Genomic DNA, 13,057 nt, shown 5'->3' on the forward strand with positions numbered 1-13,057 from the left:
TCTAAATACCTCCTTTATTGTTTTCTTTAAGAGTTGAACGACAGCTTTGTCAGAGTGTCTGTGAAGGTACAGAATGTGGGTCAGATTTCAGACAACACCTTCCTCAGGGAGGTCAGTGTTCGCAAGGCTCTTCAACATGACCGCCTGGTGCAACTTCTCGGAGTGGTGACTCAATCGCAGCCCATGCTCATCATCTCAGAGTACATGACCCAAGGTAATGGCCAAAGGCTTTTGCTGTCACCGAGAACTTCCAATAGCAATGAACGACACACGCTATGTACCGAGATAAGAACATAAGAAATAGGAGCACGAGTAGGCCATCTAGCCCTTCGAGCCTGCCCCGCCATTCAATAAGATCATGGCTGATCTGAAGTGGCTCAGTTCCACTTTCCCGCTTTCTCCCCATAACCCTTAATCCCCTTGCCTACTAAAAACCTATCTACCCGCGTCTTAAATATATTTAGCGAAGTAGCCTCCACCACTTCAACAGGCAGAGAATTCCAGAGATTCACCACCCTTTGAGTGAAGAAGTTCCTCAAAGGTGTGATACTAAAGCAGACTGTCTGAGTCAGAGAGCAGGAATCAGTCTCTATATTCTCAAATTGGGTAAAAGAAAGATCTATTCATCATCATTCGCTGACTCTCATTTTGAAATGCTGGAGTTTAAACTCCCATAGAGATGTCACAGTGGTTAGCATGGATGCCTCACAGTGCCAGAGCCCCTGTTCGATTCCTGGCTTGGGTCTTTGCCTATGTGGAGGCTGCACGTTCTCCCAATGTCTGCATGGGTTTCCTCCGGGTGCTCCGCTTTCCTCCCACAGTCCAGAAGATGTGCAGGTCAGGTTAGTTGGCCATGTTAAATTGCCCCATAGTGTCAGGGGGATTAGCTAGGGTAAGTGCACGGGGTTAAGGGAATAGGGCCTGGTTGGGATTGTGGTCGGTGCTGACTCGATGGACCAAATAGCCTCCTTCTGCATTATAGGATTCTATGAAATTTCGCCAGTCTTTCAGATAATGCTGTTTGATCCCAACAGCAAACTTCATGAAAGAATTCTCCTCATTTCCTCCCTGGTTGTTCTGATATTATTTAATAACAAGACTGATCCCAGTCTGAAGGTAAAAGCAAAACACTGCGAATGCTGGAATCAGAAATAAAAACAGAAAATGCTGGAAAATCTCAGCAGGTCTGGCAGTATTTGTGGGGAGAGAAATAGAGCCAATGTTTCGAGTCAGATGTGTTAAGATAAACTGCTGACACAAGTCTGAAATAAATCTGCCGGTCAGATACTGAACAAAACAGGATCCAGCAAGATAACCTGATCTGCTTCCACAACTAACAGGATTGCAGATTGTAGCTCCCATGAGGAGTTACATTTCATAGAAACCCTATAGTGCAGGAGGCCATTTGGCCCATCAGCTCTGCACCAACAACAATCCCACCGAAGCCCTATCCTCATAATCCCACATACTTGCCACGCCAATCCCTCAAGCCTAACATCCCGGAACACTAAGGGGCAATTTAGCATGGCCAATCAACCTAATCTGCACATCTCTGGGCTGTGGGAGGAAACCAGAGTACCCGGAGGAAACCCATGCAGACATGGGGATTGTAAAGGCAGAGCTGGATTTGAACAATTGATCGGGTGAAAGGATAATGTGCTCACACATTATGTTTCTCCCCAGTCACCCCCTGCCCCCCCATTTCCCCAGATAACTGGGGCTTCTCGGAGCAGAAAAAGAATTTGACCTAGACAAACCTCCCCCAATTTTCCAGCAGATTCAAAACTAATTAAAATGCAAAATCTTCTTCATAACATCAGAAGTAATTTCTTATTAGTCCGTGTTTATACACAGGGAGTTATGCTGAGTGTAGGCTTCAAGTGAACCAGATTTATGTATAAACAAACAAAGCAGAAGTAGGCCATTCAGCCCCTTAAGTCTCTTTTGTCATGCAATAAAAACATGGTTGATCTTACTGTGGCCTCAATTCCATAAAGAGTGGTGGTTAGTACCAGGTTGTAATTCAGTCTAAATTGCGGATCTGAACTCAGTGAGCAGTCCTTCATATTTTGTGTTTAATTTTCCAATTTCCATGATAATTTTCTGTATCTGCATTTAGAATGACAAATGTACATTGGAGTTTCTGACCTGAACCATAACAAAGTGTTTATGGAGATGGCCTGGATCATAAGTCTTGCCTTTTGAATTCTAGCCATTTCCAATGATTCTGCGTTTCTGGCTATTTTAAATGCTGAGCTATCACCACAATTACCTCCCCTTTCCTCATGGCATCAGGCAATGTCAACTGCAATGGCTTTCCTAGTTCCAAAAGCTTTGTTTTGGTTACCTTTTGTAAACCACCTTGCGTGACTATCTCCACGCCAAGAACTTCTTAACCTCTGAAAGAGCCATTATTCCATAAAGCACTCCCTGTTTAATCCTGAATACAACATCTGAAAAGAAGATACCAATATGCTCACCCCTCATTGTCTTTGAGTCCAAAGATGTGCAGGTTAGGTGGACTGGCCATGCTAAATTGCCCCTTAGTATCAGGACACTAGCTAGGGTAAATGTATGGGGTTATGGGGATAGGGCAGTGTGGGATTGTGTTCAGTGTAGATTTGATGGGCTGAATGGCGTCCTTCTGTACTGTAGGGATTCTATGATTCTATAAATCACAAATCAATCAAGAAATATAGATTTTAGTCCCACAAGAGAGAGTCCCCAATTGTTATGGATCAGGTCAGAAACTTCAAAGTGTTTTATGAAGCGTGCCTGGATCATTAGTTTTGCCTCTTGAATTTGGCGAGAATAAGCATGATATGTTTCACTTCAGGTATAATTCAAACGATCCACTGGAGAGCTTTTATATAGTTAACATGTATAGTAAGAAAATTAGCAAGAATTTTTATCAATTACAAACAAGAAACAGAATAACCACTATGATGTGTAACCCTTAACAAATATATTGTGTTCCAATCAACCCAATCCCATAGACAAAAGACCCTTTTTCACAGGTTTAACACAGTAAAGACTAATGCTCATGTAATACTGGACTTGGGTCCTTTGGATGAAGTCTGCAGTTCTCTGGATAGACTCAGAACAGTTTGAAGTTAGAACATCTTCCCAAAACTCCAGGGACTCCAGGCAAGCCTGGATTCCCCCCTTTAGAAAGGCAAGATCTTGCTTTCAGATGACCAGCAGAATTTCCAAAACCAGAGAGAGAAAGAGAGATTTATTTTCTGCTTGATGCCCCTTCTAAAACCAGAATTCAAACCCCAGCCAAACAGAAAAATGAAAAAAATCTCCAATCACCTAACCTGCCAACCAGTTTTTCTCCTAACAATACAGAGTTAGAAACATCCCAGTGTAAATAAAGAAACCTCAGTTTAAACAGCAATAAAAAGACTCTCATAGATACATGGCAACATTGAGCAAAACAAACTGAAAAGGTTTGCTTACGACTGCAGAGTACATGATTAAAAAAAACACTTCTTAAAAGTACACTAATGTCACAGTACATAAACCTGTTCTCATCGCACATTCCAACCAGATAGGGACACTAAAATGTAAATCTCTATTTTAGCATGTGCTGGAGCCTGGGAGATTTGGTCCAAGCGTTATTGTGTCTACAGTCAGTGCTTTAAATGAGGAGAATGTGTACATTTTAGTTAATTGATCTCTCTTTCTTCACTGAAGGGAACCTGAATGGCTACTTAAGGAGTGACCTTGGTAGACAGTTAGAGTTGGTGTTGCTCATTGACTTTGCAATACAGGTAAATGTTCCTTATTCCTAAGTTAGGTAATGCAATGTTCCAGTTAAATAGAAGATTGATTCTCAAACATTTTCATCTGTAAATTACTGAGGTAGAGCGAGCGAGCCTGTGGATCACTTACTAAATTGAACGCAATCACTTTCACTTGCCACTGACAAAAAACCTTCTCTAAATTAATGGGAACTTGTGGAAATGATAAATATTTTGTTGCTTTTTCAATCATAAATGTAATAAATATTAGTTTTTTTAAGTTAATTATCTTGGGCCTGAACTCCAGAACTGGAATGGCAATCATACTTGGATTGTCTGTCCACTCCCTTTTACTGTTCAGGAACTGCATCCTCCTTACCCAAACTTCCGACTCAGATTGGGTGAGATAAGCTCAGGGAAGTGGGTTCCCAAGGCCTTGAGTCCAGGACAGCAGCACCAGGGGAAGTGAGGACACTCTCCCTTTTCACAGCACTAACTGCCATAAAGCAAGTACGTTTACAATCACTTTTGAGAAGCCAGGGACGTAAGTGTGTAGAATGAGAGAGGTGTTGGATGGAGGGTCAAGGTGTCAGAGGGGGTGGGGGAGGGGAATGGGTGTGCCGCACAAGAGGTTGTTACAGAATGTTAGGGGGCATGGAGTTGGGGGTAGGGTGTTAGCGTAGATAGAGGATTGGCTGTCAAATAGGAGGCAGGGAGTAGGTGTCAATGGGTGCGATTCGGATTGGCGGTTGGTGACTAGTGGAGTGCCCCAGGGGTCGGTGCTGGGGCCTCAGCTATTTACCATTTATATAGATGATCTGGAGGAGGGAACCGAGTGTAAGGTGTCGAAATTTGCTGATGACACAAAGATTGGTGGAACGGCAAATTGTGCGGAGAGTGTGGAAAGTCTGCAGAGGGATCTAGATAGGCTGGGCGAATGGGCAAGGAACTGGCAAATGGAATTTAATGTTGGCAAGTGTGAAGTTGTCCACTTTGGTAGGAATAATGGTAGGAAGGACTACTACTTACATGGAGAAAAACTGCAGCATGCGACGGTGCAGAGGGACCTCGGGGTCCTTGTGCATGAGTCGCAAAAACCCAGCTTGCAGGTGCAGCAGGTGGTCAGGAAGGCGAATGGGATGCTGGCCTTCATAGCGAGGGGGATTGAATATAAAAGTAGGGAGGTCTTGCTGCAACTGTACAGGGCACTGGTGAGGCCGCAGCTGGAGTACTGTGTGCAGTTTTGGTCGCCGCACTTACGCAAGGATATTTTGGCCTTGGAGGGAGTGCAGAGGAGGTTCACTAGGCTGATACTGGAGTTGAGGGGGTTAAGCTATGAGGAGAGGCTGAATAAACTAGGCTTGTACTCGTTAGAGTTTAGAAGGATGAGGGGGGATCTCATTGAGACGTATAAGATGATGAAAGGGATGGATAGGGTAGAGGTGGAGAGGTTCTTCCTGCTCAGAAAGGACAGCAGGACTAGAGGGCACAGCCTCAAGATAAGGGGGGAGCAGTTTAGAACGGAGTTGAGGAGGAACTTCTTCACCCAAAGGGTGGTGACTCTCTGGAATTCTCTGCCCGTTGAAGTGGTGGAGGCTACCTCGCTAAATATATTTAAGACGCGGGTAGATAGGTTTTTGGTAGGCAAGGGAATTAAGGGTTATGGGGAGAAAGCGGGAAAGTAGAACTGAGCCACTTCAGATCAGCCATGATCTTATTGAATGGCGGGGCAGGCTCGAAGGGCTAGATGGCCTACTCCTGCTCCTATTTCTTATGTTCTTATGTGTGGGATGTGCGAGGGGAAAGAGTAGGATGAGACGAAGGGGATACAATGAGGGGAAGGGGCAGGATCGGGGGGGTAGGATGGGGCAGAGTAGTCAGTCAAAGGGGTGGTATGTGTCATGGCTTTGCATGGTAATCATGATGTGGGTATGCCGGCGTTGGACTGGCGTAAACACAGTAAAAAGTCTGACAACACCAGGTTTTAGTCCAACCGATTTATTTGATAATACTCACAAGCTTTCGAGGTTTCCCTCTTCGTCAGGTGAATGGAGAGTTCTGGCCTCAGACAGAGCATATAAAGCACAGACAGTTTAGAGATTACTGATTAGAATGCGAATCCTTACACCTGACCTGCTGTTCAAGACCTGAAGTGGCCGACAATGTGAGTGGAAGGAGCACTGATCACAGAGATGTGTATTGTTTCCAGACAGTACAGTAAGTGAGGTTTTGCAAACCCAGGCAAGTCATGGGGGTTACAGATAGTGCGACATGAACCCAAGATCCCTGTTGAGACCGTCCTCATGTGTGCGGAACTTGGCTATCAGTTTCTGTTCAGCGACTCTGCGCTGTCGTGTGTCGAGAAGGCCACCTTGGAGAATGCTTACCCGAAGGTCAGAGGCCGAATGCCCGTGACCACTGAAGTGTTCGCCAACAGGAAGGGAACAGTCTTGCCTGGTGATTGTCGAGCGATGTTCATTCATCCGTTGTCGTAGCGTCTGCATGGTCTCCCCAATGTACCATGCTTCGGGACATCCTTTCTTGCAACATATCAGGTAGACAATGTTGGCCGAGTTGCAAGAGTATTTACCATGTACCTGGTGGATGGTATTCTCACGTGTGATGATGGTATCCATGTCGATGATCCGGCATGTCTTGCAGAGGTTGCTGTGGCAGGGTTGTGTGGTATTGTGGTCACTGTTCTCCTGAAGACTGGGTAGTTTGCTGCGAACAATGGTCTGTTTGTGGTTGTGTGGTTGTCTGAAGGCAAGAAGTGGGGGTGTGGGGATGGCCCTGGTGAGATGTTCGTCTTCATCAATGATATGTTGAAGACTCCAGAGAAGATGTCGTAGCTTCTCCGCTCTGGGGAAGTACTGGACGATGAAGGGTACTCTGTCCACTGTGTCCCGTGTTTGCCTTCTGAGGAGATCGGTGCGGTTTTTCGCTGTGGCGCGTCGGAACTGCCGATCTATGAGTCGAGCACCATATCCTGTTCTTATGAGGGCATCTTTCAGGGTCTGGAGGTGTCTGTCACGATCCTCCTCATCTGAGCAAATCCTGTGTATACGGAGGGCTTGTCCATAGGGAATGGCTTCTTTAACATGTTTAGGGTGGAAACTGGAGAAGTGGAGCTACATTCTTGGACACACGCATCTCCATTAAGGACGGTCACCTCAGCACCTCACTGTACCGTAAGCCCACAGACAATCTCACAATGGGATCTTGGGTTCATGTCGCACTATCTGTAACCCCTGTGACTTGCCTGGGTTTACAAAACCTCACTTACTGTACTGTCTGGAAACAATACATATCTCTGTAACCTGTGATCAGTGCTCCTTCCACTCACATTGTCAGCCACTTCAGGTCTTGAACAGCAGGTTAGGTGTAAGGATTCGCATTCTAATCAGTAATCTCTAAACTGTCTGTGCTTTATATGCTCTGTCTGAGGCCAGAACTCTCCATTCACCTGACGAAGAGGGAAACCTCGAAAGCTTGTAAGTTTACTATCAAATAAATCAGTTGGACTAAAACCTGGTGTTGTCAGATTTTTTACTTTGCATGGTAAGTCAGTGGGAAGTGGAGGATGATTGGAGGAATGGAGGTAGTCAGGGGGTAGTGGAGGATCATAAGAACATAAGAAATAGGAGCAGGAATAGGCCATCTAGCCCTTTGAGCCTGCCCCACCATTCAATAAGATCATGGATCAGGAAGATAGTGGGGGGTTGTCAAGGGGTGGAAAGGATAGTCAGAGAGTTGGGAAGAGTTGGAGTGTCAGAGAGGGTTGTTGGGGTGGGTGGGGGGAGGGGGTACTGCTATAGTTACCCAGAAGTGAGAACTGGTTTTAATTCTTCTACCTTTTCCTTGGTAACTGGTCCTGTAAGAACCATCCAAAGCCTCTGATTTAAACCATAGTATTGATTGGTTCACAGGGCAGGTTTATTTATTTTCCATTGGAAATTTGAACTTCCGGAGCAGGTCTTGGGGACATCTGGGAAGAACTGGGGGTTGGTGGGGGCTGGGGGGCTGCAAACCTTCTGGAAAACCACCCAGGTTCCGGAGACTGGAAGTTCTGGACCTAGAAATAAATTATTAATTCATGCTGGAAACTAACATTTTAATTTTATATTTTCATATCATTAACATTAATACTACAATAGAAACAGTTTATTTGAAACATTCTAAAACGTTACAAAACGATCACGATCTTCTCAGAAAATATTACCTACCTTACATCAATATCAGTCTGACCAAATGAAAGGGAACATACATTTCCTCATAAATAGTGATTGCTGTGGCTAATGACAGGGTGTGCTGTGCCAGAGTGACCTTACCTCAGTGTGGATGAGCTTTCTGCCTGGTTTCTCTACAGCCTCTGCCGTGGTGTTGCAGGTCAGTGACATTTTGGACTAGCTATTTGTGGACTATTGCGAACCACTCTTTGAGAACAACTGTGGCACAGTGGCACTCGGATTAGCACTGCTGGCTCACAGCGCCAGGGACCCGGGTTCAATTCCCACCTTGGGTTGCTGTCTGCGTGAAGTTTGCACATTCTCCCCATGTCTGGGTGAGTTTCCTCTGGGTGCTCCAGTTTCCCACCAGAGTCCAAAAAGATTGCAGGTTAGATGGGTTGGCTGTGCTAAATTGCTTCTTAGTGTCAGCGGGAATTAGCTAGAGTAAATGCATGGGGTTGTGGGGATAGGGCCTGGGTGGGATTGTGGTAGGTGCAGACTCAATGGGCTGAATGGCCTCCTTCAGTACTGTAAGATTCAATTAAATAAGACACTGTGGAAAAGTTTATTTATGTCATAAGTAGGCTTACATTAACAGTGCAATTAAGTTACTGTGAAAATCCCCTAGTCGCCACACTCCGTCGCCAGTTCAGGTATACTGAGGGAGAATTTAGCATGGCCAATCTACTCCAATCAGCAAGTCTTTCGGACTGTTGGAGGAAACCAGAGCACCTGGAGGAAACCCATGCAGATACAGGGAGAATGTGCAGACTCCACACAGACAGTGACCCACGCTGGGAATTGAACTCGGATCCCTGGTGCTGTGAGGCAGCAGTGCTAACCACTGTGCCAACGTGGAGAGGGAGCAGTGGCTAGTTGAATCCTGACCCCACTCTCTTTCCCCAGGTTGCGGATGGAATGATTTATATGGAAGAGAACTGTTATGTGCATCGGGATCTGAGGTCAGCGAACATTCTTCTCTCTGACACACTGGAATGCAAGATTGGAGATTTCAGCTTTGCTCAGAAGCTCATGGATGACAGATACATCCTCCGCAAAAGTACGTGGAACTGAGGATTAGATGTTGAGACAATGTTTAAGACACAAGTTCACAGTTCAGGATATTTAGGATTCTTTTGATTTGATTTTTTGATTTATTATTGTCACCTGTATTAGGATACAGCGAAAAGTATTGTTTCTTGCACGCTTTACAAAGCATACCATACATAGAGAAGGAAAGGAGAGTGCAGAATGTAGTGTTCCAGACATATCTAGGGTGTAGAGAAAGATCAACTTAATGCAAGGCAAGTCCATTCAAATGTCTGACAGTAGCAGGGAAGAGGCTGTTCTTGAATCAGTTGTTACGTGACCTCAGACTTTTGTAACTTTTCCCCAAAGGAAGAAGGTGCTAAAGAGAATGTCCAGGTTGTATGGGGTCTTTGATTATGCTGACTGCTTTTCCAAGGCAGCTGGAAGTGTAGACTGTGTCAATGGATGGGAGGCTGGTTTGAGCAATGGACTGGGCTTCATTCACGACCCTTTGTAGTTCCTTGTGGTTTTGGGCAGAGCAGGAGCCCATACCAAGCTGTGATACAACCAGAAAAAATGCTTTCTATAGTGCATCTGTAAAAGTTGGTGAGAGTCGGAGCTGACATGCCAAATTTGCTGTCTTCTGAGAAAGTAGAGGTGTTGGTGGGCTTTCTTAACTATAGTGTCGGTGTGGGGGAGACCAGGACGGGTTGTTGCTGATCTGGACACCTAAAAACTTGAAGCTCTTGATCCTTTCTACTTCACCCCATTGATGTAGACAGGGGCATGGAGTTGAGGAGAAATTACTTCATTCAGAAAGTTGTGAATCTTTGGAATTCTCTACCCCAGAAGATACTCACTCTTAAATATACTGAGATGGATAGATTCTAGGAGGTTATAAGGACAGTGTGGGAAGGTAGAGTTAAAGTCAATTGGCAATGTTCCTGTTGAATTATGGAGCAGGATCAATGGGCCAAAGGCCCAATCCTATTCTGACTTTTTGTGTTCTTCCATTTCTTTATTATTCGCTCATGGGATATGGGAGTTGCTGGCTGGGCCAATATTTATTGTCCATCCCTAATTGCCCTTGAAAGAGCATTTAAGAGTCAACTATGTTGCTATGGATGTGGAGGCACATGTAGGCCAGGCCAGGGAAGGATGGTCCTGCCCTCCATTTTAGAGATACAGCATTCCATTTTCATCAGGTGGGAAGCTTCAGAATTTACCCATTCATCTGTCACATCCACCAGTTACATGGTCAGGAGGGCCATTTCCAAAATCATACAATTTGCAACATTTGGCCCATTGTATCTGTGAAAGAACTATCCAATTCACCTCACTGTTTCCAATCTTCTGTTCTTCTAGATGAAAAAATTGCAGTTAAATGGACTGCACTGGAAGTCTTCAACGAAGAATCACACACTACGAAATCTGATGTCTGGTCCTTTGGGATTTTCCTAATGGAACTGGTGACGTATGGGCAGTCGCCGTACCCAGGTACCACCTTTATCCCAAGAAGCCAATCATTCACATTGGGAATAATGCTGCGTTCCGAGATACAGGCCAACAAGTGTCTAACATCATCTTCAAGTAGCATGGCTTTCTTAATGATTGGCGCTGATGACTGCTCAGTGAGAAGTCTCACAACGCCAGGTTAAACTCCAGCAGGCTTATTTGGACTCACCTGATGAAGGAGCAGCACTCTAAAAGCTCATGATACTAAATAAACCTGTTGGACTTTAATCTGGTGTTGTGGGACTTCTTACTGTGCCCACCCCAGTCCAACGCCAGCATCTCCACATGATGACTGCACATTAATACCGGTGCATTCCAGTTTCCAAACGGCAGTTTTGTAGTTGAAATAATGCCATTCATTACGGTTCCCAAACCTGTGATAAAATAAACACTCGGGATGGTTTGTGACAGTTGATTCCATGGTTGATATGTTGCCTGTGGTTTGAAAATTGAAGTCTGTAGGATTGAAGAGATAGTGTCAACATAGTCAAAGGAACAGGGAGTAGAGATAGTGGTTTTTAGACTAGAGGTAGACATTGGGACCATAAACGATCTGAGCTAGTATACAGCCAACTTCCTTAATAAATATTGCGGATGACAAAACTCAGTATAGACACTGAGGAGGATACTAGCAAATCACAGTGTGTCTAGATTGATTAGTGAAATGGACAGACACGGCAATGGTTAGCACTGCTGCCTTGCAGCACCAGGGACCCAGGTTCGATTCCCGGCTTGGGTCACTGTCTGTGTGGAGTCTGCATGTTCTCCCCATGTCTGTATGGGTTTCCTCCGGGTGCTCCAGTTTCCTCCAACAGTCCAAAAGACATGTTGATTAGGTGCATTGGCCATGCTAAATTCTCCCACAGTGTACCCGAACAGATGCTGAAGTGTGACAACTAGGGGATTTTCACAGTAACTTCATTGCAGTTTTAATGTAATCCTACGTGTGACACTAGCAAATAAACTTATAAAAAAAACTTAAAACTTCTTTAGAGTGAATTGAATATCCAAAGCCGCCTTCCTCAAACTTGGTTTGAACAACAACAAAGAAAATTACAGCACAGGAACAGGCCCTTCGGCCCTTCAAGCCTGCACCGACCATGCTGCCCAACTGAACTCTTCCCTTCCAGGGACCAAATGCCTCTATTCCCATCCTATTCATATATTTGTGCAGGTGCTCTTACAAGTTTGCTAATCACTCCTTGGGATGATTTACTATGTTAAAGGTGCTATATAAATGCAAACAATCAGTAGGCCTGTGACAAGAGTTAGTGTTCCAGGTTAATGACATTTCCTCTGAATCTGTTCACATCACGGTTTGGACCAGGAGAGAACGTGTATTTCCTTCCCCGACAGACACTTGGAAGCCAGGTGGGGGTTTAAACTCATTCTCTGGATTACTAGTCCAGTGGTATATTCACAACACTCTGGTACCTCCCTCTTTCACGTGAAGGATGTTTCCATTCAAAGACAAACAAAGGATCTCTAACAATGTGGCTCCTGCTACCTGCATTTAATATCTTCTTTTTTTCAGGTCTAACCTTTGTACAAACGCTTGACTTCTTGCAGAATGGGCTTCGTATGCAATGCCCGGTGGGGTGCACGGAGCAGCTGTATGCTGTTATGTCGATGTGCTGGAGGGAGAATCCTTGGAATCGGCCATCATTTAAAGAACTGAGGGCGCTGCTGGAAAACCTCTGAGACTTTTGTTGCTGCTTTTGCTTCTCCAGGTCTTGCTTTATAATCCAGTGTGTGACTGAATCGCAATTGGATTAGAGCTGCTGCTACTGTGTGTCCGAGTCATTTGACAGACATTAATATCATTAATGTAGGACTGATCATATCTCATGTATCAAACCACAATGAAGGATCTGGAATGAAGAATAGCAGAAAGATGGACAAATCAGAGCCAATGTCTTAATAAAAATCAGTTCTACTTTGCCAGTAGGAGAGATTACTGAGAATGTTTGTAAACCCACCATGTCCTCCACATCTGAGATTCTAATTGAAGAACAGCAGGGTGAATTATCATTTTAAAACACATCACCTTTCTGCTTCATTCCCCTTACTTTTCTGAGCTTGGTTGCTCCCTCTCAAGGTGTAGGTCCATAGTTGCTGATACACACAATGAGCCCAATTTTACTATCAAGTTGTGCCTGTTTTCAGGTGCAAAACTTGGTAAAGTCAGACGTGAGGTGAGTAGTGCAATCCACGCCTGCCTCTGTGCTTGTTCCCCCTTTACCAAGGCCCAAAAATGGCCACGATGGCATGCATTTAAATTGACTTAATAGGCTGCACGCCCAACCTTACCGGCACTTCCCCCTTTACCACTGTGCTCACCCATCCAGAATTGGCACGAAATAGACATGCTCTACAAAACTCCGATCCAAGTGTCCCAGTTAGTGAGGAGGTAAGAGACCGATGACTCTCTGCATGAGCTCAGCGAAGGGGAAGGGGGGTGAGGTCCGCTGCCACTCTGTCTGAGATCGGTGAGGGGAAAAGGAGACGGGGCCTGCAATCGGTCTGGCAGAGGGGGTG

At 45.0% G+C, this 13,057-nt stretch overlaps 1 protein-coding gene across 2 annotated transcripts in view; it reads left to right on the forward strand.

The window, feature by feature from the left end:
- Positions 1-12,459, forward strand: part of LOC145339075 (tyrosine-protein kinase HCK-like) — a 29,863-nt gene extending 17,404 nt beyond the window's left edge. Inside the window, exons 7-11 of one of the 2 annotated variants that reach the window (XM_080183506.1) lie at positions 32-214; positions 3,700-3,776; positions 8,882-9,035; positions 10,370-10,501; positions 12,054-12,459. In XM_080183506.1, the coding sequence (XP_080039632.1) occupies positions 32-214; positions 3,700-3,776; positions 8,882-9,035; positions 10,370-10,501; positions 12,054-12,220 (713 nt within the window). In that variant the 3' untranslated portion in view covers positions 12,221-12,459. The remainder of the gene's footprint in view (positions 1-31; positions 215-3,699; positions 3,777-8,881; positions 9,036-10,369; positions 10,502-12,053) is intronic. The other variant, XM_080183507.1, reaches the window with a different exon arrangement.
- Positions 12,460-13,057: the final 598 nt, after the last annotated feature.

This window comes from Carcharhinus amblyrhynchos, unplaced genomic scaffold, assembly GCF_965287045.1.
Source record: "Carcharhinus amblyrhynchos unplaced genomic scaffold, sCarAmb.v2.hapA chromosome_316, whole genome shotgun sequence".
NCBI classification, from domain to species: domain Eukaryota; kingdom Metazoa; phylum Chordata; class Chondrichthyes; order Carcharhiniformes; family Carcharhinidae; genus Carcharhinus; species Carcharhinus amblyrhynchos.